Source organism: Erpetoichthys calabaricus, chromosome 2, assembly GCF_900747795.2.
Source record: "Erpetoichthys calabaricus chromosome 2, fErpCal1.3, whole genome shotgun sequence".
Classification (NCBI taxonomy): Eukaryota; Metazoa; Chordata; class Cladistia; order Polypteriformes; family Polypteridae; genus Erpetoichthys; species Erpetoichthys calabaricus.
This window is the reverse complement of record NC_041395.2, coordinates 5,933,009-5,959,658: the sequence shown is the minus strand read 5'-3', so window position 1 is coordinate 5,959,658 and position 26,650 is coordinate 5,933,009. Positions and strand designations below refer to the sequence as shown.

Below are 26,650 nucleotides of genomic sequence, written 5' to 3'. Positions count from 1 at the left end.
CATTGCATCCCTAACTTTTCTCTATGGCTCAAATACGCCGTCATATATAACACGGCACAGAAGATGGTATGCGAGACTTTAAAATGTATTGAGTCATTACGATGGGGAATATACGACGCTTGAATATAAAAGCACCACGAATGTACAGTGGTGTGAAAAACTATTTGCCCCCTTCCTGATTTCTTATTCTTTTGCATGTTTGTCACACAAAATGTTTCTGATCATCAAACACATTTAACCATTAGTCAAATATAACACAAGTAAACACAAAATGCAGTTTTTAAATGATGGTGTTTATTATTTAGGGAGAAAAAAAATCCAAACCTACATGGCCCTGTGTGAAAAAGTAATTGCCCCCTTGTTAAAAAATAACCTAACTGTGGTGTATCACACCTGAGTTCAATTTCCGTAGCCACCCCCCAGGCCTGATTACTGCCACACCTGTTTCAATCAAGAAATCACTTAAATAGGAGCTGCCTGACACAGAGAAGTAGACCAAAAGCACCTCAAAAGCTAGACATCATGCCAAGATCCAAAGAAATTCAGGAACAAATGAGAACAGAAGTAATTGAGATCTATCAGTCTGGTAAAGGTTATAAAGCCATTTCTAAAGCTTTGGGACTCCAGCGAACCACAGTGAGAGCCATTATCCACAAATGGCAAAAACATGGAACAGTGGTGAACCTTCCCAGGAGTGGCCGGCCGACCAAAATTACCCCAAGAGCGCAGAGACGACTCATCCGAGAGGTCACAAAAGACCCCAGGACAACGTCTAAAGAACTGCAGGCCTCACTTGCCTCAATTAAGGTCAGTGTTCACGACTCCACCATAAGAAAGAGACTGGGCAAAAACGGCCTGCATGGCAGATTTCCAAGACGCAAACCACTGTTAAGCAAAAAGAACATTAGGGTTCGTCTCAATTTTGCTAAGAAACATCTCAATGATTGCCAAGACTTTTGGGAAAATACCTTGTGGACTGATGAGTCAAAAAGTTGAACTTTTTGGAAGGCAAATGTCCCGTTACATCTGGCGTAAAAGGAACACAGCATTTCAGAAAAAGAACATCATACCAACAGTAAAATATGGTGGTGGTAGTGTGATGGTCTGGGGTTGTTTTGCTGCTTCAGGACCCGGAAGGCTTGCTGTGATAGATGGAACCATGAATTCTACTGTCTACCAAAAAATCCTGAAGGAGAATGTCCGGCCATCTGTTCGTCAACTCAAGCTGAAGCGATCTTGGGTGCTGCAACAGGACAATGACCCAAAACACACCAGCAAATCCACCTCTGAATGGCTGAAGAAAAACAAACTGAAGACTTTGGAGTGGCCTAGTCAAAGTCCTGACCTGAATCCAATTGAGATGCTATGGCATGACCTTAAAAAGGCGGTTCATGCTAGAAAACCCTCAAATAAAGCTGAATTACAACAATTTTGCAAAGATGAGTGGGCCAAAATTCCTCCAGAGCGCTGTAAAAGACTCATTGCAAGTTATCGCAAACGCTTGATTGCAGTTATTGCTGCTAAGGGTGGCCCAACCAGTTATTAGGTTCAGGGGGCAATTACTTTTTCACACAGGGCCATGTAGGTTTGGATTTTTTTTTCTCCCTAAATAATAAAAACCACCATTTACAAACTGCATTTTGTGTTTACTTGTGTTATATTTGACTAATGGTTAAATGTGTTTGATGATCAGAAACATTTTGTGTGACAAACATGCAAAAGAATAAGAAATCAGGAAGGGGGCAAATAGTTTTTCACACCACTGTATCTGTATGTAGGCATTTTGCTTCACCGCATTGAACCGTTCGTCAAACATCGAAGTACGCACATCAACCCTGTAGGATCTGCAAAGCGGCTTTCTGTCACATGTAGATAGTAAACAGAGACTCTGACGTCACATTCCGACCTGACCACACTACGCCCCCCGACTTTTTGCGGGTACTGCAACTCCTGTACACGTCTCGTTAATTTCTGAGGACGTGCTCAGAAGACACGTCAAATGAATGCTGGGAACGTGTGGTGGCAATGATGTGTGCACGTATAAACCCATCAATCGATTAAAACATCAATTCTTTTCCTCTTAGGTGAATCGAACACGATCATCAGAGGATCGGCTGTGATCCACCTGCATGATATGCTGCCGCTGCAAAATGTCCACGGCCCAACCACAATGCTGTCATAGCCAAACCAGTGGTTGAGAAATGCTGATGCAGAAAACACAAAAAGAATTCACTTAAAAACCTATTAATGACACCTACATGCTGGCCTCACCAGATCACAAACAATCCCACTGTATGTTGCAAAGTTTTTTTTCAAATTTAAGCTACTTCTATTTAGCCATATTATCTACTATACAAGATGGGTCAGTTTGGCTTTGGTGATGTGACAAAAAGTGCGAGTTTGTGAGACGCATAAGGAGCAGAAACGGCATGTGAGGAACATGGATTGCCACCTTCACAGACAGCAAGTGTAAACGCGGACAGGACGCAAAAACACCGCCTCGAAAACAATCAAAGAGTGTGAGAAACAGGCTTAATGGGGACGTGCTCGAGAGAAGGAGAGCCGGTGAACAGATATTAGTAAATGCGTAAGACGCACGCTGATCGATTCACTTTCAAAGACGGAAAGTATAAAACCAGATAGGAGGAGAAAAAGGCGCCTTTAGGATAATGAGAATCTGAAAAGCAGGCTTAACGGGAGCGCCGGTGAAGAGAAGTTCAGACACACGTACACAAATACAGAGGAAAGTAGTGGAAAGTGTAGGTGGGGCGAATATTATAAATGACTCTATTACCTGTCACAACAACAGTAGGTTGGCTAGCATTTAATATCTAAGCTGTTCTATTTGGTTTTACTTGCTTTCCTATTTCTCGACATTTCTAATCTTTTTACTCACTTTTGCATAATCCCAGTAGCAAACCAGGTCACATTTCAGGTGCACATTATATGTGTATAACTTTGTACTGTATATGACAAATAAAGCTTGAATTATTCCTTTAGTGAATGCCAACCCAAGCATAACTAAAAAGGCACAATGGCATAAGTGGCCTTCCTTTTGCTAACTGGTGGACAAGCTGGCCAAACTAGCTAATCATGATGCCCAAACCTTTCGATATGATTTTGCTTTTCTTCAAAACTGGGCCATTAGATTGAAGATATTTTCGTTTAGCAGCATTTGCTTTTTATTTCTTTCTATAATAAAAAAAAAAATCTTGGGAGGGAGACGAGACGTGATCTTCTCGGAAGACACTTTGAAGTCACGTGAGGCAAAAGGACCGTTGCTGTACAGGTTTTTAAATAATCAACGCGCAGCGTGACAAGCAGAACACGCAGCTCGGCAGCATAGGGCCCTAATTATCCATTAGACGATAATGATTTACTATTTCACTGTCACTGTAATTTAATAGGGTGACAGGCATCCAGGTGAAAGGAGCAGGCAACGCATAAATAACTGAAAAACATCAAGTTTTGTCCCAGTTTTAGCAGGCAGCTCATCTAATAAGACTTTGCTACACCAAACATCCTCACAATACATTTAGAGCACAGCATACAAAACGGCACGGGGGACCCTCCGAAACTTCAACAAGAAAAGCTTCATTTTTTTTAAACGTTTTATTGAATTTATTAAAAGCAAATAACATTCCATACAAGCAAGTCAAATTTTACAAAACTAAGTTCAAATCAAATCAACACCCACCAATGAGAAAAACAGCTAGGCCAACAGAGTAAAACTTTAATAGTAGGAAAAATAAGTAAATAAGTAAATAAATAAAAAATAAATAAGAGAAGAGAATCCACTTCCCTCAATTGAAATGTTTATTCTAAAATGTTATTGATCAGATCCTGCCAGGTTTTTTTTTTTTTTTTAAAAAAAGTGTTGCACAGATCCTCTAAGTGAGAATTTGACTTTTTCCAATTTCAGATAGTATATGACATCGGTTACCTATTAACTTAACGGAGGAGAGTTAGGATTCTTCCAGTTGAGCAAGACAAGTCTACGTGCTAATAGTCAAGTAAAGGCCATGACAGTTTGTTTGTCCTTCTCCACTTTAAGCCCCTCTGTGAGCCCCCCAGACACAAGCTGTTAGTGGATTAGGAGGGATTGTGACCCCAAGGCTGTCTGATAGGCATTTAAAGACTTTGGTCCAAAATGATGTTAATTTGGTGCAGGCCCCAAAACATGTGGCCCAGTGAGGCTGGAGCTCGATTGCAACGTTCGCAGGTTGGATCTCAGCCTGGAAACATTTTGGACCATTTTAAACAAGAGAGATGTGCTCAACAGGTGATTTTAAGTTGAATAATAGTATGCTTTGTGCTTATGGAGGTCGAGTGAATTCTGTGCATGGCTGCCTTCCACTTCTTTTCTGAAATGTTGAGCGACTGTAGGCTGGAATCTTTGAAAGGGAGGGACTTAAAAATGTTTTTGTATATTACAGAACTGCTGTCCAAGTCCTCAAGACTGACCGATATTTTATCCGGAATAGAAATAGGTGGGTGGTGAAGAAAATTGGGCAAGGTTTTGTTTCTAATTCAGAGGTAGTGGAAGAAATGCATTGCTGGAAAGTTAAATTCAGAGTGTAATTGTTCGGAGGATGCGAAGACGTTGTCTATGTACAGATCTCTAAGTGATTTAATCCCAAATGTTTTCCAGACATTAAAAACTGCATACGTTTGAGGGGGTGGAAAGAGGTGGTTCTCGTGCAGAGGTGCCACAGATTGAACTGAGCGGAGTGGTGGCTCTGAGGCTAGGAATCTGCACTGGTTGCCGGTTCGAATCCTGTAAAATGGCAATAGGGCCTCTGCTCTGTTGGGCCCTTGAGCAAGGCCCTTAACCTGCAATTGCTGAGCGCTTTGAGTAGTGAGAAAAGCACTATATAAATGCAAAGAATTATTATTATTATTATTAAGTACTTGTGTTAAATTTGAAGGGCATCTCAAAGAAGACAAAGCAGCAGACAAAAACAAACAGTGCTGCCATGTATTTGTTTCCACTTCAAGCACTATGTGGATTCATTTGTGTTTATTTGTGAAAGGCGTTAATTTTTTTTCCCCAGTGCCCTGAGCCCTTACTGTTGGTAACGGGCATTGAATACATGAGGATGGGCTTTATGGGGGAGTTGTGCACATATGCTACACAAGTGTCCAAGTTTGTGACTTTGAAACTCTACTCACCTTATAAATTTACCATCAAAGTGACACATTCACCTTCTACCCATATTGGTCACTCGCTCTAATGAAGTTTGCCTTTCACTTCTGCTATTCCCGCACATTTGTCATAAATGAAAGCTTAAAAAGTCCCACTTCATGAACATTACAATGGCCAGACATGCACAAGCCAAGGAGGAATTACAAAAGGTTTTTTGTTTTTTTCAATTTAGGTTATGGTAATAGACAATTTAAAATTGTCACGGTGTGGGAATATGGTGTGTGTTTGGGTATGTGTGAGTAAAAGTGGTTTTTGTGATGGACTAGACTCCTTGTCCACACAGATTTCAGCTTTTTGCCCAACCCTGGTGAAATAGCCTTTGGCCTCAGCAACCCTGAAACAGACTGAGAAGGTTCCAGAACCGACCTACTGAATGAACTCAGTTCACTGAGAGTCACACTGCTTGTACAACCCTTCAACACGCCTGAAAGTCTCACCATGCATACATTCACACATTTTCTAAGCCTGCAGGTCAGGTTGAGGAGCACGCACTGGTACAGTGCATTGCCGCACCCATCACATGATGAAACAGCTTGGGATCCTGGCTAGCAACCCCCCTGGCAGACACGTGGTCCAGTCCCACCCTCCGGAAATGGCCATCTATTTGTCACAGCCAAGTGTTACGTGGGCATCCCCTAGGGCTGGTCCAACCGCTCGGGTCCTCAAAAACAAGGATACTGTGAGCCGGGTAACTCTCTGGGAAATCGCACTATATGGCCATGGTGTCATAACTGAAGTTGACTCACAATGCAGGTCACGTGCCTCATTCGGGACTCCATGAGCAACACAAAGTCAAACCAGCGGCCCCCAAGGATGCTCCAAAGAGACACACATGAAGGAGTTCAGTCTTCATCTCAGGTCACTGGATAGTGTCCATGTCTCACAAACATGGAGCAGCAGGACTTTAAAAACTTGGACCTTCATCCTTTTGCAGATATCAGGAGCACCACACCCCCCTTTAAAGTGACCTCATGACCCCCCCCCCCCCCCCCCATGCTCTCCCAATCCATAGGAAGAGTCACCAGAGACATGAATGTCACTGCCAAGGTAAAATAAACCTCTCAATGACGAGGTTGACGCTCTCTCCACAGACGGACACACTGCTGATGGCTGTGCCCAAGAGGACATTAAGGGCCTGGCTCTTGGTTTTTATCAGGACCGTCACAAGCCCAGACACTCAGACTGCTCGCACTATCTCTTGAGACCCCCCATCAAAGCCTCCATTGACTTCGTGAAGATCACAGTATTGCCGGCAATGTCAAGATCAGTGAATCTCTCTTCACCAACTGATGCCCCACAGTCGCTGGACCCCACGACCCTGCCCACCACTCAAGTCCATGCAAGCATTAAACAGAGTTGGAGCAGAACAGACTTCAGAATCAATTGGGAAAAACACAGAGGTTCTGCCTCCACTCTGCACTGTACTCTCAGAACCATGATATCCAGCAACCTTGAGGGGATCTTGCGAAGTCTTGATCAACGGAGTCGAACGCTTTACAAAACTCGACAAAGGCTGCAGAGAAACTCTGTCGATACTCGAGTTTGCGCTCCATGAGAACCCTCGGTGCCGGGATGCGTTCTATGGTAGACTTCTTAGGCGTAAAACCAGACTGGTAGGTGAGCAAGTGATCACGGATCCTATTGAGGATGACCCTAGCGAGGACCTTACCTGGCACGGAGAGCAATAGTAACCCCCTGTAGATGCCGCAATCCAGGCAATCACCCTTCTCTTTCCAGATAGGGACAACAGCATATGGAAGGCCAGCTCAACTGGACTGAAATCAGGTGACTGGCTTAGCCGTTCAAGAATTTTATAGCTTTGAAAAATCTCCTGTAAGGCCTCAGCAGTACGCTTGGCTCATTATCTTCTTGTAGGATGAAGTGCCGTCCAATGAGTTTGAAGGTATTTGCTGGAACTCGAACAGATCAGATGTTTCTGCATACCTCAGATTTCATTGTGCCACTGACGCCAGCAGTTCCATCATCAATGAAGAGAAGTGTACCAGCAGCTGTGGCAGCCATACATACCCAAGACAGAACACCCCCCAACACCATATTTAGCAGATGAGGTGGTCTCCTTTAGATCTTGGGCAGTTCCTTGTCATCTCCACGCTTGCTCTTGTCTTCACTCTGATGAGGTTCATCTTTGTCTCATCTGTCCACAAGACCTTTTATACCCAGAAGTCCTTTTTCACAAACTGTAACCTGGCCATCCTGTTTTTTGTGGTCTCCATCTTGCAGTGTGTCTTGCTCTGTGTTTCTGTTTATGAAGTCCTCTGCTGATAGTCGTCTCTGATAGTCGCCCCCTGCAGACTGTTTCTGATTTGTCAGACAGGCGTTTGGGGCTTTTTCTTGACCACAGTGAGGATTCTTCTGTTGTCAGAAGTGGGGGTCTTTCTTGGCCTACCAGTCCCTTTGAGAACTAACTCAGCTCACCAGCAAGCTCTTTCATCTTAATGATATTCCAGACAGTTGGTTTTGGTCATCCTAAGGTTTTACCGATATGTCAAATGGTTTTATGCTTGTTTTTCAGTCTCATGATGGCTTTTTTGACTTTCATTGACACACCTCTTGTCCTCATGTTGAACAATGGCAACTGCAGACTCCACAGGGTAGAAGCAAACTGAGGTATCTTATGAAGCCATGAAACCCACCTGAGGAATCACAAACACCTCTGATGCCAATTGTTCCAAACATTTTGGTGCACTGAAATCTGCAGTCGTTTAGGCAGGGAGGTGCGTGGAGAAAGTCTTGTGACTTGTGAAATGTCTGCAAATCCTCTTAAATGAAAGTCTGCAATGTGCATTTTAATCACAAGTCTGAATTGTTTGATTTGAAATTTTCAATTATGGAGCAACTCAAGGAGAAATATGCCTTTGTTCCAAATATTATGGAGGGCACTGTACATATAATGTATCTATTAAAATATAGCTTTGTACTTTGTTCAAAAATACCGTATGTACTCGCGTATAAGTCGGGTCTTGAAACCCAAAAAATCAATCATAAAATCAGAAACTGACTTATATGTCCTTTCAAAAATACGACATTTATTTATTTTTTTTTTATATCTTCTTGCCTCCTCCAGTCACGCACCAGTTTCTCAGACACATCGAATTTTGTTACAGCAGCACAGTTACCAATTTCTTTCACTACTTCAATGATGTTTAATTTAACACCAGTTTCATATTTACTTCTGATCAAACGCTCCATCGTAGATAAGAGATGCTCTTACGATAAAGGTGTGTGACGGTGTGAGATACAAAAAACACAAAATAGTGCAAACGTCGCTTCGGAATAGTTTGGGTATTACTGTGTGGTCATGTAAAAAAGGCCGTGTGCTCCGTGCTTACTCTCTCAGGTACGGAAGCGTATTAGGGCCACGGAGAAGAAAAAACAAAAAAAGTATATGTCGAGAATAAAGTCAAGGAGAGGAAGTCAGCTTAAGAAGTATGTACCAAGCAACATGGGTCAGGGAACACTTAACACAAAGAATTTAATGTGTTACATTACTTATGACAGGGTTTGAGAAAATCTAGTAAATTAAACATTGATTTTAAAATGACATTTATGATGTTCTACTTTAGTGAGAAAATAAACTACGAGAATAAAGTCAATATGTCGACTTTATTCTCGACAAACTTTTTTTCCTTCACTGTGTCTGTATTTTTTTTTCTTCTTCTCTGTGGCCCTAATACGCTTCCATACTCAGACAGGCATTAGCATATCATAATCTCTTGGACCAATAGCGTGAGTTTTCCGCATTCGATTTACAGGTGCTGGTCATAAAATTAGAATATTATGACAAAGTTGATTTATTTCAGTAATTCCATTCAAAAAGTGAAACTTGTATATTAGATTCATTCATTACACACAGACTTGTGTATTTCAAATGTTTATTTATTTTAATGCTGATGATTATAACTGACAACTAATGAAAGTCCCAAATTCAGTATCTCGGAAAATTAGAATATCAATTAAGACCAATGCAAAAAAAGGATTTTTAGAAATGTTGGCCAACTGAAAGGTATGAACATGAAAAGTCTGAGCATGTACAGCACTCAATATTTAGCTGGGGCTCCTTTGGCCTGGATTACTGCAGCAATGTGGCGTGGCATGGAGTCAATCAGTCTGTGGCACAGCTCAGGTGTTATGAGAGCCCATGTTGCTCTGATAGTGGCCTTCAGCTCTTCTGAATTGTTGGGTCTGGCATATTGCATCTTCCTCTTCACAATACCCCATAGATTTTCTATGGGGTTAAGGTCAGGCGAGTTTGCTGGCCAATCAAGAACAGGGATACCATGGTCCTTAAACCAGCTACTGGTAGCTTTGGCACTGTGTGCAGGTGCCAGGTCCTGTTGGAAAATGAAATCTGCATCTCCATAAAGTTCGTCAGCAGCAGGAAGCATGAAGTGCTCTAAAACTTCCTGGTAGACGGCTGCGTTGACCTTGGACCTCAGAAAACACAATGGACCAACACCAGCAGATGACATGGCACCCCAAACCATCACTGACTGTGGAAACTTTACACTGCACCTCAAGCAACGTGCATTCTGTGCCTCTCCTCTCTTCCTCCAGACTCTGAGACCTTGATTTCCAAAGGAAATGCAAAATTTACTTTCATCAGAGAACATAACTTTGGACCACTCAGCAGCAGTCCAGTCCTTTTTGTCTTTAGCCCAGGCGAGACGCGTCTGACGCTGTCTCTTGTTCAAGAGTGGCTTGACACAAGGAATGCGACAGCTGAAACCCATGTCTTGCATACGTCTGTGTGTGGTGGTTCTTGAAGCACTGACTCCAGCTGCAGTCCACTCTTTGTGAATCCCCCCCACATTTTTGAATGGGTTTTGTTTCCCAATCCTCTCCAGGGTGCGGTTATCCCTATTGCTTGTCCACTTTTTTCTACCACATCTCGTCCTTCCCTTCGCCTCTCTATTAATGTGCTTGGACACAGAGCTCTGTGAACAGCCAGCCTCTTTAGCAATGACCTTTTGTGTCTTGCCCTCCTTGTGCAAGGTGTCAATAGTCGTGTTTTGGACAACTGTCAAGTCAGCAGTCTACCCCATGATTGTGTAGCCTACAGAACTCGACTGAGAGACCATTTAAAGGCTTTTACAGGTGTTTTGAGTTAAATGGCTGATTAGAGTGTGGCACCAGGTGTCTTCAATATTGAACCTTTTCACAATATTCTAATTTTCCGAGATACTGAATTTGGGACTTTCATTAGTTGTCAGTTATAATCATCAACATTAAAAGAAATAAACATTTGAAATACATCAGTCTGTGTGTAATGAATGAATCTAATATACAAGTTTCACTTTTGAATGGAATTACTGAAATAAATCAACTTTGTCATGATATTCTAATTTTATGACCACCACCTGTATACGGACCGACATAAAATACCAGAAACTATACTGTAAAAATCAAGCCCCGACTTATCTGCGAGAGAACTTAAACGTGAGTATATATGGTAAGTCTTATTACTAATGACTTACTGTAACCTGTAAGAAGTCTCTCTACAGTACACTGCTGTGATCTGTGATTTATGCAAAGCATAACTTTCAGTTTGTTCAGCTTGGTGATGGCTTACTGAAGTGAACTCTGGCAGGTCAGGCTCGTTTCATTTGCTGGCCCTCTGTGTCACATGAAACCAGGATTTTAAAACGGACTGCAGAAAGGAATCTCATTCAGTGCATATTAATTACACAAAGGATGTATTCCATACCTTCTTGCAATGAGTCTTATGCAAACAACCATCCTGCACTTGAAACTTCAGCAGCTAATTAGGAAGTGTTTAATATGTGAAAACTCAATAAACTGAATTATACAACCGCAATCCTCATTGGCTAGGTTTGAACAAACCACGTGACACAAGGACAAAGCCGGAATGCTGACGTGTTAAATGATGAACACTTCAGATTAGCAAGTGGTGCTACTGGGGCTTGAAACTGCAACTCCCAGCACTCCCTGCAGTGGCTCTGATTGGTCTTCTACTAATGGTGCAGGGGCTGTGGGGTTCAAGGAGGACAGCGCGAAATTTAAAAGGAGGCTGGTGATGCCAAGAAGAAAGAATGGTTCATGTCTGAAGTTCTTGTCTGCTCCCTGTGCCTTCTAATTTTTGTCCTGGATAGTTTCTTGGTCGGGGTCTGGATTGTCTGCTGTCTGCCTGTTACGTGAGGACTGTATGTGGATTTATGGCCATCCTGTGAAGAAAGGAGCGCTCCTTAACCCGTCTTCACCATTTCAGGAACTACTGGTAGGACTATCTTTACATTCCCCTTCAACGTGCGGATCTCTGGACTATTTACCTTCATCTTTACATTACATCTGTTGCCGTTTTTTGTGATTGATTTTACTGTGTGTGATTTATTGTAGTTAATGTTTAATCGCCATAAGGGGAACTGGGGTGGGATCGTTGTTTTCATTTATTATTGTTAATAAATTCTTTATTTGCCATTTTATTTCCGGTTTTATTTTTGTCTCTGTTTGCGAGGGTCGGGCCAAGGCTGGGGGCGTCCCTGAAATCACCACTAAAAAAATAAATAAATCACTGTCTCTTCGAAGGTGTGAATCTTAGCGGCACCGGACTGCTACAGCATCTTAATTACTCTAAAACACAGACTGTTAAAATAGCAACCATATTTTTGGTTTTGGCAACAAAAACTTGATGCTTGGTTGCCAAGCCTGGCAAACACTTTTAAAAGTTAGTGTTGAGCTCTGGATGAGACCTTCTTCTATAAGCAAGGTGCAGACCATACGCCTGTCTTGTTTATTTGCTGATGCATTGCCCTTCTGGGTGGGGTGATCAATTATTGGTTGTCACCTTTCACATTCACAGAGTTGGCTGCTGCAACTTAAACCAAAACCAAACCCGTTTGATTATTTTGATGAGAGTCACACATTGGTCAGGCTGAGTCAAAGTGGATATCGGAGTACACAACTAATATTAACAGGAGCCTACCACAACTGCCCCGACTCACAAAGATTTTGGAAAGGAAGGCTGCAAACTGAAAATCGATGGAAATATTGTGCAGTGCGACAGAATCTCTTATTGTTATTATTATAAAATAAAAACATACATTAGATTTGAGTCTGTAACAGCTGCTGTAAGTTTATGGTACTTGGAAAGGTTAGCGTTTTACTCTCTCAGTCGCACTCACGCTCGCCCCCGATCTGACGCTGCTGTTAAATAAAGACGTGCTATAGCAGAGGTGAACTCAGATAAGGATGAGGGTTCTACATCGGGGACAGAGAACAGAAGCCCTCACCACAAGAAACATCCACTCACATATAAGAACAATCCAGCTTCACCAGGCGTAAAGGCGAAAAGATGGCACCGTTGTGTCATCCTGCCAGTCAGTCTGTCCCATACCCAGGACTGTGGAGTCGGTAGATAAATCCTTCGACATCGACCCCCCGACTCCAACTCCTCTGTATTTAATATGTTAATGTATTTTCCATGTTGATTGAAGGAAGGCAACATACACGTCGTCATTTAACCACAGAACTATTGGCTAGGAAGTGGACTCTCTACCGTATTGACCCCTGAACAAACATCAGGCCATAGCACACACCTCCGCTTACATCATTACACTTGTCTACACTCAAATGAACTTGTTAAACATATTACATCTGAAATTAAATGAAAACACTTTTTGTAATGTACCATAATCCAGATAACAATATGTGAATGTCAGGTTGTATAATCGCTCAGCTGAACTTCACACTTGTAGTAACTCAACTCTGCCCTGGGCTTTATTCTTATATCACAGATGGACTTCATTATGACTACTGTTTGTGAAATGGGACTTTGGTACTTGCTGTATTTTTTTTTTTCATTACAATATAAATTTATTAGGAGTCGGTTCATTTTTGCCGACTCCAACTCCAGGTACCCAAAATTGTCTCCGACTCTGAAGCCCTGCCCATACCTGTCCTTCAACGAAACAGCACGGCTTACAGAGCTCGCCAAAGTATCATGCAAAGTTCTGTTTGCAATTATTTTTTGTGATGGTCTTTATATGAAAAAAACATTTACAGTGGAACCATGGATGTCAAACTTTTCAGATCTGTGTCTACAATACAGCCTGCCTTCCTCACCAGTTTGTCCAGGCGTGAGGCGTCCCTCTTCTTTATGCTGCCTCCCCAGCACACCACCACGTAGAAGAGGACGCTCGCCACAACTGTCTGATAGAACATCTGCAGCATCTTATTGTAGATGTTGAAGGACGCCAGCCTTTTAAGGAAGTACAGTGGAACCTCGGGTCACGACCGTAATTCGTTCCAAAACTCTGGTCGCAACCCGATTTGGTCATGACCCCAAGTAATTTCCGCCATAGGATTGTATGTAAATACAATTAATCTGTTCTGGACCGTACAAGCTCTATTTTTTTTAAAGATTTTTAAGCACAAAAATAGTTAATTATACCATAGAATGCACAGTGTAATAGTAAACTAAATGTAAAAACATTGAATAACACTGAGAAAACCTTGAACAGAGAAAGCTAACATTGCAAGAGTTCACGCTAATAGCCTTACAAACCAATCGTTGTAAACACTTTATTTTATTTTTTTTTGAGTTTTAAGCAGAAGGGGGAAAAAAATTAATATTTGAAAAATTTCAAAAACTAACCATAAACAACCAAGAAAACTAACCTTGCATGAGTTGAGTTCTGGCATGAAGGAAGAGAACAATGTACTGTACAGGGAGAGACTGAACACGTGTGGAAATCACATGCACATACGAATCGGAAGGGAAACTGGCTTGTTCGTCGCCCGAGTGTGTGTTCGTTAACAGATGCAAAAGATTGGCGAACTTTTTGGTTGTAAGCCGATTTGTACGTGGTACGAGATGTTCATGAACCAAGGTTCCACTGTGTATGTTACTTATATAGAGGCCTATAGATTTACCTTGATTTATTTACTTATCTGCCTACAGCGTAAAGTCACAAGTAGACTGCAGAGCTTCCTGGGTTTGATGCCGACACAGTACATGTGCAATGCCACTCCTGATTGAGGAAAAGATCAGTTATGAAAAGTGCGACGGCTGCTTCCACCTGCAGCTATAGACACTTCAGTACGCGAGTGACTCTCCGCGCTAGTGTTTAGATATGGCAGGGCCATGCTGACGGTGTATGTGCCCAAAAATAGAAGTCTGACTACATTGTTGGTACCACTGCTCGTGTACTGAAGTCCTCCCAGATATCGGACCTTAATTTTATTCTTTGTTATTTAGTATTGCCTAATCTTATATTGTTATAAACTTTACTTTCTTCATCATGCAAAGCACTGTGAGCCACATCATGTGTATGAAAAAGTGCTATATAAATAAATATTGTTGTTGTAAAGGTCACTGGCTTGTTTTATTGGACAGCCTGGGCTTCAACTACAGTATAACCTTAACAACCAATACTAAGGTTTTGTAAATGCACTGAACTTCTTAAAAAATGGAGTGGTTTGCTTTCAGGAAATCTAGAATACTGCGCTATTTCTCTTGTGACAAACATCTTAACATTTGCTGAATGTGGAAAAAGATCTTAAATGTGGACTATACTTCCTCACGGCTAACTGCAGGCTCTTCCTTTTAAATGTACCACGGTGGTCGAGCATAATAATAATAATTCTGTTCTTTGCATTTATATAACGCTTTTCTCACTACTCAAAGCGCTCAGCAATTGCAGGTTAAGGGCCTTGCTTAAGGGCCCAACAGAGCAGAGTCCCTTTTGGCATTTACGGGATTCGAACCGGCAACCTTCCGATTGCCAGTGCAGATCCCTAGCCTCAGAGCCACCACTCCGCACTCTGAGCATGAAGGGACTTCGCTGTACTTAGTACATGTGACAAGTACAGCTACTACTACTTTGTTAAAAACCTAAAGGAAAAGAATAAAAACTGCACCAACACACAAGTCGCATACCTCACGGCAATAAAAGTCCTCAGATCTGCTTGCTTCTCTAACACAAGAGGCCAAGCTGGAGTGCCTCTGTTCTTCAGGTATTTGAGGAAGACAGCATCACCGCTGGCCTGCATGACAGCAGCTCTAATAGATGAAACCTTTGAATTTCACTAAATTTGATGAGGCAGAAATGAATTCAGTCTTTTGCTGAAGATTCACCATGTTCTCTTTTTGTGTTCTTAAGTAGCAACTCCACATTTGCGTTCATGAGCCAGGAATAAAACTCTTTAGGAAAACACCACTGACCGGCATATTTGCACAATGCTGGGCCCAGAATGTAACACCATACTTCATGATCAGCAAAAGAGACAAAGAAACTCCACCAAACTGAGTTAACCAACCAACCCACAACGATAAGACTTTACATCAACTTCAGAAATAATGTGAAAGTGCCCATTAGTCTACAAAAAACAAAATCATTTTGAATGAGAACATTCTACCTACCCTACGACAAATCCATGTGAATGGCAGTCAATAACAAAAATGTACACGACATGAAGAAATGACTTTCAGGTCAAGATCCAGCATCTGCAGTCCAAAGGTGCACCTCAACAATATGACTCACAGAGAATGCAAATGGCACTCATGACCCAGACATTAAAGATACATGTTTAATATTTGATAAATCTAATTTTCTTTCTACTCACATGCACAGCTGACACAATGCCAGATTTAGCACAGGGGCTCATCATTTGGAATTGCTAGGCAAGCATTAGAAGACAAGACAGGGACAACTGTGAAATGGGCATTGTATACTATTTCTGTGTGTCAAACTCAGCATGAAACTCTGTCCTCTGTGCCTTGTTTGGAAAGATGGGATTCACCGAAGTGGGGGCCTGCATGTGAGGAAAGAGTGTAAAGCCTTGGAACATTGCCCAGCACACCTTTGAACCCGACGGACAGATGGGAGATAACGTCATCTGATCCTGAAAATCCTTCTAACACAGCGACGAAAATGGCAGACTCTACACATCGGGCCCCCACTCCTGAACTGGGTTCTTGTCATGGCATCCTTCGTCTGTTATGCAGCATAAGCCATCATTAAAGAAAGCTAAGTTACAGTCATATAAAAAAATTTGTGACCCCCTCTCAGCCTGCATACTAATTGACTCTCCTTTCAACATTAAAGATATCAGTGGTATGTCTTTCATTTCCTAGGAACATCTGAGTACTGCTGTGTTTTCCAAACAAAGATTTTTAGTGACGCAGTATTTAGTTGTATGAAAAGAAATCAAAGGTGAAAAACTGGCTGTGCACAAATGTGGGTCCCCTTGTCATTGTGTTGATTTGAATTCCTGTCACTGCTCAATGCTGATTGGTGTGATGAGCTTGTTAAGCCTTGAACTTCATAGACAGGTGTGTCCAATCATGAGACATAAAGGTATTTAAGGTGGTCAATTACAACTTGGGCTTCCTTCCCTTTGACTCTCCTCTGAAGAGTGACAGCATGGGATCATCAGAGCAACTCTACAAAGATCTGATAACAAAGACTGTTGAATCTCCTGGTTTAGGGAGAAAAAAAAAGCTATCTCAGAGGATTAAACTGTCAGTTTCAACGGGAAGGAATGGAATCAGGAAATGGAAGGCCACAGGCACAGTTGCTGTTAAACCCAGCAGGTCTGGCACGCCAAGAAAAATACAGGAGTGGCATATGAGCAGGATTGTGAGAATGGTGACAGACAACCCACAGATCACCTCCAAAGACCTGCAAGAACATCTGACTGCAGATGGTGTATCTGTACATCGTTCTACAATTCAAACATCTGTATGGCAGGGTGATGAGAAAGAAGCCCTTTCTGCACTCACGTCACAAACAGAGTCACTTGTTGTATGCCAATGCTCATTTAGACAAGCCAGATTAATTTGGTAACAAAGTGCTTTGGACTGATGAGACAAAAATGGAGTTATTTGGTCAGAACAAAAAGCGCTTTGCATGGCGGAAGAAGAACACCGCATTCCAAGATAAACACCTGCTACCTACTGTCACATTTGGTGGAGGTTCCATCATGCTGTGGGGCTGTGTGGCTAGTTCAGGGACTGGGGCCCTTGTTAAAGTCGAGGGTCAGATGAATTCAACCCAATATCAACAAATTCTTCAGGATAATGTTCAAGCATCAGTCACAAAGTTGAAGTTACAGTGGTGTGAAAAACTATTTGCCCCCTTCCTGATTTCTTATTCTTTTGCATGTTTGTCACACAAAATGTTTCTGATCATCAAACACATTTAACCATTAGTCAAATATAACACAACTAAACACAAAATGCAGTTTTTAAATGATGGTGTTTATTATTTAGGGAGAAAAAAAATCCAAACCTACATGGCTCTGTGTGAAAAAGTAATTGCCCCCTTGTTAAAAAATAACCTAACTGTGGTGTATCACACCGGAGTTCAATTTCCGTAGCCACCCCCAGGCCTGATTACTGCCACACCTGTTTCAATCAAGAAATCACTTAAATAGGAGCTGCCTGACACAGAGAAGTAGACCAAAAGCACCTCAAAAGCTAGACATCATGCCAAGATCCAAAGAAATTCAGGAACAAATGAGAACAGAAGTCATTGAGATCTATCAGTCTGGTAAAGGTTATAAAGCCATTTCTAAAGCTTTGGGACTCCAGCGAACCACAGTGAGAGCCATTATCCACAAATGGCAAAAACATGGAACAGTGGTGAACCTTCCCAGGAGTGGCCGGCCGACCAAAATTACCCCAAGAGCGCAGAGACGACTAATCCGAGAGGTCACAAAAGACCCCAGGACAACGTCTAAAGAACTGCAGGCCTCACTTGCCTCAATTAAGGTCAGTGTTCACGACTCCACCATAAGAAAGAGACTGGGCAAAAAACGGCCTGCATGGCAGATTTCCAAGACGCAAACCACTGTTAAGCAAAAAGAACATTAGGGCTCGTCTCAATTTTGCTAAGAAACATCTCAATGATTGCCAAGACTTTTGGGAAAATACCTTGTGGACTGATGAGTCAAAAGTTGAACTTTTTGGAAGGCAAATGTCCCGTTACATCTGGCGTAAAAGGAACACAGCATTTCAGAAAAAGAACATCATACCAACAGTAAAATATGGTGGTGGCAGTGTGATGGTCTGGGGTTGTTTTGCTGCTTCAGGACCTGGAAGGCTTGCTGTGATAGATGGAACCATGAATTCTACTGTCTACCAAAAAATCCTGAAGGAGAATGTCCGGCCATCTGTTCGTCAACTCAAGCTGAAGCGATCTTGGGTGCTGCAACAGGACAATGACCCAAAACACACCAGCAAATCCACCTCTGAATGGCTGAAGAAAAACAAAATGAAGACTTTGGAGTGGCCTAGTCAAAGTCCTGATCTGAATCCAATTGAGATTGTAAGGCATGACCTTAAAATGGCGGTTCATGCTAGAAAACCCTCAAATAAAGCTGAATTACAACAATTTTGCAAAGATGAGTGGGCCAAAATTCCTTCAGAGCGCTGTAAAAGACTCATTGCAAGTTATCGCAAACGCTTGATTGCAGTTATTGCTGCTAAGGGTGGCCCAACCAGTTATTAGGTTCAGGGGGCAATTACTTTTTCACACAGGGCCATGTAGGTTTGGATTTTTTTTTCTCCCTAAATAATAAAAACCACCATTTACAAACTGCATTTTGTGTTTACTTGTGTTATATTTGACTAATGGTTAAATGTGTTTGATGATCAGAAACATTTTGTGTGACAAACATGCAAAAGAATAAGAAATCAGGAAGGGGGCAAATAGTTTTTCACACCACTGTATACAGGGGTTGGATATTCCAACAAGATAAGGACCCAAAACACAGCTGGAAATCTACAAAGGCATTCATGCAGAGGGAGAAGTACAATGTTCTGGAATGGCCGTCAGTCCCCTGACTTGAAGATCATCGGAAATCTATGGGATGATTTGAAGCAGGCTGTCCATCAAATGGAACTGAACTGGAGAGATTGTGTATGAAGAATGGTCAACAATACCTCCATCCAGAATCAGACACTCAGCAAAGGCTATAGGAGGACAGCGTCTAGAGGCTATTAGATTAGATTAGATTAGATTAGATTAGATTAGATTAGATTAGATTAGATTAGATTAGATTAGATTAGATTAGATTAGATTAGATTAGATTAGATTGATAGATTGATAGATTGATAGATTGATAGATTGATAGATAGATAGATAGATACTATATTAATCCCAAAGGGGAAATTCACAATCATACACGGAGCTGCTGAAAAGGCTGCCACTCTCTGCAGCGCCTCAGTCATGAGTCTATTAATTATATATAATTAGAAGGTCAACTAAGTATTGATGTCATATCTCTGTTGGGGTGCTCACATTTATGCACCTGTCTAATTTTATGACGCATATTGCATATTTTCTGTTAATCCGATAAACTTAATGTCACTGCTGAAGTACTACTGTTACCATAAGGCATGTCAGATATTAAAAGGAAGTTGCTACTTTGATAGCTCAGCCAATGAGAAACAAAAATCCAAAGAATTAAGAGGGGCTCCCAAACTTTTTCATATGACTGTATTTCTCCTATGTGATTTCTTACCACCTATATCACTAAGGGAAGGGTTTCACCTTTTTATATTATATCTATATAGTTTTGGATTATATAACACGTCGCAATTACAAAATAACTCATTCCAACAAGGGAGCTAGCACCCCCTGCTGGATACAGATACCCATAAACATATCCATATTACTAAACGAGAATGGTAAACCGGATATGGACGCAGGGACATGGGCCGTGGACGCAAAAGACGTAGTGCGCAGGCGCCACACAAAGCCCCCCTCCAAGCAACGGAAAATAAGAAATGAGGCGCCGGGCCCATAGCACACAAAAAAAAAGGAGTCAGACGCAGGCGCCACACAAACCCTTGGCACACAGCGCCACACGAAGCCCATAGCACACGAAACGGGACGCACACAAAAAAGAGGCTTCAGACCCACGACACACAAAGCCCCCCTCCACTAACAGAAATAAAAAATGAGGCAACGCGCCCCTAGCCTCCCTGCCCAGAGTAAAACGAGAAAGACTACGAACCGTCTGACATGCCACAAGCAGGATAAAGCGAGGTCAGAAATAAAACACAGAGTAGATAGATAGAGTAGATAGAGTAGATAGAGTAGATAGAGTAGATAGAGTAGATAGATAGATAGATAGATAGATAGATAGATAGATAGATAGATAGATAGATAGATACTTTATTAATCCCAATGGGAAATTCACATTCTCCAGCAGCAGCATACTGATACAATAAATAATATTAAATTAAAGAAAGATAATAATGCAGGTGAAAAACAGACAATAACTATGTATAATAATGTTAAATGTTAACATTTACCTCCCCGCGTGGAATTGAAGAGTCACATAGTTAGGGGGAGGAACGATCTCCTCAATCTGTCTGTGGAGCAGGACAGTGACAGCAGTCTGTCGCTGAAGCTGCTCTTCTGTCTGGAAAGTGATCAATAAATAAAAATAGAAAAATAAAAGTAGAAAAGCACACATTCACATACAGTCATACACGGAGCTGCTGGAAACGAAGTAAAACTTTATAAAGGAATTAAAGAACGGGGACAAACACATGCAGAGCGAGTTACAGATGATGAAAACTGAAATGCAACAGCTTCAAAAAAACCTAGGCACGAAACACATGCACACCAAGATACAGAATATAAAGGCAGAAACAACGACAGTTAAACGTCCACACCACTCAGCGCAGGCGGACCCGTACTCCACAATGCATAATAGTACGGACGGAGCTCCATTTTAACAGTGGGGGGCCCCAGAGTGACACGGGTGAACGCTCCGTATTAAACGTGCGTCATCCTCACACGTGGCTGCCCAGCGGGCACGGGTTCAAAACGCCGGGGTAGGCGAGCGAAGCGAGCAGGGGGCGGAGCCCCCTTGTCAACCAATGAAGTAAAAAAAAAAAAAGATTGTGGAATACCTGAGCGAATGTATAAATGTCAGATTTAAAAACAAACACTGCATACTCTGAAGCAGACTGGTCAGGCAAGCCAAGTAACACATAAGCAGAAGACCAGGCAAACCTCCCACAAAGCAGGTATGAGACAAAAAGAACAGCGACTGCTGTCTGTGCTGCTCAAGGATGTGCACAGAACTCAAATACAGACGCACTCAACATGATTGGCACCCTTGCACCCTGACCAGAAAGTGCTATGTACAAGATGTTCAGAAATAACTAACTACATCAACCTTCTATCTTCATAACAACACGTGATAAATGTAATTAATAGGTACTATATAATTGGAACGATACTAACTTTATATCTCCATGATATGTTAACAGTATATTCAAAGGTATACCACAAAAAAGCTGTATGTGCAATGTAGATGTAGTAATTTCTAAGCAAAATTACTAGAAGTAAAATATGACCTGGGGCCTCATGTATAACTTCGTGCATAGAATTCACACTATAACATGACGTAAGCACAAAAGCGGAAATGTGCTTACGCACAAAAAAATCCAGATGCATAAGTCTGTGTGAACGCCAACTTCCACGTTCTTCTGCTCCATAAATCCCGGTCAGCGTGAAAAGTAACACACATGCACGCGCCTTCTGTGCCACCCCAACTCCTCCCAGAATTACACCTCTTTGAATATGCAAATCAATATAAATAGCCCTTAAGATCAGCCTTCTGTGAAAAGACAATGGCAAAAGTAAGAGGGAAAATGGAAGAATTTCAGCGAATACCAAGTGGAGGCAAAGAAAAACGTACTATTTGTTGGTTTAAACAGTGATATAATCAACAAAAGGAAGCTGATCAAGTGACAGAGTGTCAGAGAAACTCGAAAGCTCACTTCAAAAGAAGTTGTCACATATCAAAGTCGTCGTGAAAAGGCGAGTCGTAGCCCACCGTCTGAGTGTCATATGAAAGCTTATTAGGGTACAGAGAAAAAAAAATAGGCACACAGTGGGGAAAAAGCATGAAAGGTCAACTTTAATCTCTAAATTTCCACTTTAATCACGTAGTACTAGGGTGTTGTACCGTGTTAGCCATTATGAATGTAGAGAAAAGCCAAGCAAAATGACATCTTTTATTGGCTAACTAAAAGGATTACAATATGCAAGCTTTCGAGGCAACTCAGGCCCCTTCTTCAGGCGAGATGTAATCTTACATTTACATTAATCTTACAAGATTACATCTTGACTGAAGAAGGGGCCTGAGTTGCCTCGAAAGCTTGCATATTGTCATCTTTTTAGTTTGCCAATAAAAGGTGTCATTTTACTTGGCTTTTCTCAACACTTTAATCACGTAGTTTATTTTGTCATTAAAGTAGAACATCATAAACTTCATCTTAAAATCGTTTTATTTACTAGTTTCTCAATCCCATCATAACTAAAGTAGCACATTAAATGCTTTGTTTTGTATTTGATCTTCTATGTGTGTGAATCACTACGTGCTTTCGGGCTTTCTCTTCCTCTTACAGGACACAGAATCCATTACATTTGTGATATTACAGCTCTCTGAATAATTAAAATACCAAGATGTATACGTGATATCATTTTCATGATGATAGGAGTTAAAGCATGTTATTAAACATGGGAACACGGTGGCAGTGATGGTTCCTGTCTCACGCAAGATGCTTGCTGCGCCATGCGTGACCTTTATTGTAGCAGTACTGTCTCTTTCAAATGTTGTCCTTACTTTTCTTTCTCCAAATACCCAATCACCACACAATCAGCTCTGTAATAGACGTTAAGCCATCTGTAAGCTTAGAACGCCAATTCTTCAAAACTTTTAAGGAACAATGAAATATCTTCGTAGTATGTTTTTAATTATTCTATCCTTCCAGTGTCACATCAGCACCAGCCAGAATACAGCACGAGGTTGGAACAATTTGTGAACGGAGCACCAGCGGCACTTTAACTAGTTAAAGTTAAAAGTTTTATCTGTATAATATAATAAACATATTTGGCTGCATTTCATCTTAAAAATGATGTCGTCATCATATGTAAATACACGCTTTATAAAGTGGCTCAGGTTGTGCAATATTATAACTATCGCAAGTTTACAGTGAGGTGATTGTACTTATAAGTACAAACAGTTCTACAAGGAGCACTTGATGGACTGATTGAGTGCGTTTATAGTTCTTGGGATGAAACTGTTTGTGAACGGCGAGGTCCGTACAGGAAAGGCTCTGAAGCGTTTGCCGTATGAGAGCAGTTCAAATAGACAGCATGGCTGAGGCAGCGTGTTCTTGATGCTGTATCCTGATAATTCACTTTCTGATCAGCTGCTGTACAGCTGTGATTCACACTCAGATATAGTGATATAAATACAGTACTCCAAGTGATGTAGTGAGAGTGATATGGAAAAAGATGATCCGATGTGACAACCCTTAACGGGAGCAGCTGAAAGAAGAAGAAGGTGCAGTGAGAGTAACAACACTAAAGCAGTTATGGTATTTAGAATAGTTTGACCATTCCGTGGACCATTATATTGTTACAGGTTAATTACAATCAGATGCATTAAACTAATAAACAATATGTGGTTAATGTCAGTGTATTTATAAAGCCGCGTCAGGGATGTGGATCTGAAAAAGAAAGGATAACCACACAGGAACAGTAGCACTGCTTTGGCGCTGGGTGCCGCCAGTCTGCAAAACCGAGCGGAGAACTTGCATACGCCAGGGTATGAGCTACCATGTTAATGTGCGTGGCTTTACGCCAAGTTTAGGTTTTATACATCGCGATTTGAACGTGGAAAAATTCTTATGCAATATTTTTGTGCGTACGCATCGTTTATACATGAGGCCCCTGGTCATGATCAATGACACACTCCCAACGTTTCTTATCGCCATAAATAGGCTTCTTACATCTATCTGCTGAAATTTTCTCCCACTGTTCAGTTGCTCATAAATGTTTCTAGGAGAACTTTTACCAATGGCAGATTTCCAAAGGTTCTGATCTGTGCCTCACGTGTATCAAGGGTCTCAGAATTACTCCTAGGAACTGCACTAAAAGTCTTATTAGGATAATAATTTGTCCTATACCAAAGTAAGACACGAGAAGTAGTGATGAAGCATTCTGCACCCACTCCCAGCAACAAGCAGATGTTTGTGTGTGAAAATGAATGACGTCACAATTTTAAGGTTCAAAGCCTAAACCATTACGCCACACTGGCAGCCTTAAGCCAGGACTGAATTTGTGGGATGTTGAATTTTACTTGGAGTGGCTTTTTCGGTATAAACTGACATTTTGAGGTTTTAATGTTCTTTAAATAAATCAATTGGCTTAAGACTGGCAGTGTGAAGTACTGATTAAAGCTTTGGGCTTTGACCCCTGAGGCTGTGAGTTCAGATCTCACTACTGACACTGTGGGACTATATGACCAGTTTACTTCACCTGCCTGTGCTCTAATTGTATCCCTCGGATACTGTTAAACGCCCTTAGATTAATAAGTCGGCTAAATAACTAACTTAGTAACTCATTGATCATTTCACATGATTGTTTCAAGCTTAGATACATGTTATCTTGATCAGGAGTTCCCAGTCTTTGGGTCCCCACTAAACTTCACAGGTTTTTGCTCGTTCCCAGCTCACTCGTACCAGGCAATAATACGTCAGTGTACCAACACATTGGGGCAATATACGAATGTTGGGTGCACAATTTGAGCATCCATAGTTTGGCCCACATGGGCATGTAACCTTGGTTACGGACGGCTCAAAGTAGGATCCACGAGCTCACTTCCAAGCTCAAGTCTTCAGCAAGGGAACACTAGCTACATAAAACAAAGCTGCGTAGCTGATGCTATTAAGCAGTCACCGCATGCACCCACGTTTCACAACAAGACCAGAATTCTGATGAGCGGACTTCACGATTGAAATTGGAAAGAAAAAAAAAAAAACAAAACACGCCACTCTCTTCGGGGGCTCATAGTAAGCCCCCAATATTTGCAGTAAGGGTGTCGGAGGGTCACCCCAGCATGCAATAACGTACGGTGGTATAGTTCGAGTTCCACCTCTGCCGGTGAATCGCGAGGAGAAAGCAGCGATACTTAACGTCAGAATCGCTACAAGAATTGTGATTGGACTGAAAGCCATCGGACTGCTAGGACGAGCAACTCTGATTGGCTAAAGGGGACAGTCGATCAAATCAGGTGTTGTAGCAAAATTCGGGCAGTCAGAACGAATCGAAAATGAATCACTAAGCGTTAGGCATCCAATACGACATACCCCGAGCTGTATTACGAAAAGAGACTTTGTTTTTTGTTCCTTTGTATTAAGGATGCACTTACATGAGCATCTAGAGGTGAACTGTAAAATGAAGCACTACCTACAAACCTGCACGTTACTGGCAAGCACTGGTAAACACAAGTCCGCGGGTTTTTCGCGAATGAGACGACTTTTTAGTAAACTGCACCATGCATACAACGTATGGTGGCAACGGCATGCCGCCATGTGTCCAACACACAGCTGAGAGACCCACGAGCACACACAACAACACACGTGTGGCTGTGTTTACTGCTCCGTCCGGTTACCAGGGGCCGAGCCGCCCACTGTAAATACAGACGTAGAGTTGAATGAACGCAGCTAGCCAAGGATCGCAAGAGAACGCCGCAGTCTCCTTTCTTTCACGTTTTTGGATACAAAAGAAACCGATCTTGCAAATCACTTTGATAACGCGAATGTAGAGTCCCCCCCTGCCCTGCACGGGAACTGCGATCGTTTCTTTAGTCCTGAGTGGCTCGTCTCTCCCCTTCTCGCGATGCAGCCTCCCTTCCTACAGGGAGGATTGGAAGTCCGCACGCCGGCAAATGTGACGTGACAACATGGTGTTTACAAAAAAAAACAAAATTTAAAAAACTCACCTTGCGGTTTGTTCGGATGGCCGAATGGAGGGGCTCCCGGCAGCATCCCACCGGCCCCGCTGCTAAGAGCTCCATCGCTAAGATCCGAGAGGAGAGGAGAGCGCTCCCCGTCCGCCATACCAGGATACAGCCAGACGATTCAGTCCTGCACCAGGCTGTCACGTGACAAGGGTGTGCGTGAACGCCAGCTCACTCATGTCACGTGACCCTGCGTGTTGCGCAGTCTCGCTCGTGTCATGTGACGAGCGGGCTGCGTATTTCTGCTTCGACCTGTTGATGTTTACGTATCGCAGTAATCTCAGTCTTCAAAACAATAGGAGTTGCTGGTGATTGAATTAATGAGTCAAGTGCCATTATCTCTGATGATTGTGTGTGAGTCTTTTCTGGTTTAGTTAATGAGTACGGCTTATAGCGCCCTCCGACGGTGTGGCATTCTGTGCATCAGTGGTTACTTCGCCCGATGCGCGGCGTTCAGGTGCCAAAGCGTGCAGATAAAATGACTGAGTGGATGGAGATGTACATGAAAACAAGGCGGTAGGGACGTGCCTACACCACTTGGCACAGGTAAAAAAGTATTTGCGCCCTTCCTGATTTCCTCAATTTTTCCTTATTCATAACACTTAATTATTAGTGATATCCAAATAAATT

At 42.0% G+C, this 26,650-nt stretch overlaps 1 protein-coding gene across 1 annotated transcript in view; it reads right to left on the bottom strand.

The window, feature by feature from the left end:
• Positions 1 to 26,181, bottom strand: part of pip4p1a (phosphatidylinositol-4,5-bisphosphate 4-phosphatase 1a) — an 83,589-nt gene extending 57,408 nt beyond the window's left edge. Inside the window, exon 1 of the mRNA XM_028825605.2 lies at positions 26,003 to 26,181. Coding sequence (XP_028681438.1) covers positions 26,003 to 26,120 — 118 coding nt within the window. The 5' untranslated portion in view covers positions 26,121 to 26,181. The remainder of the gene's footprint in view (positions 1 to 26,002) is intronic.
• Positions 26,182 to 26,650: the final 469 nt, after the last annotated feature.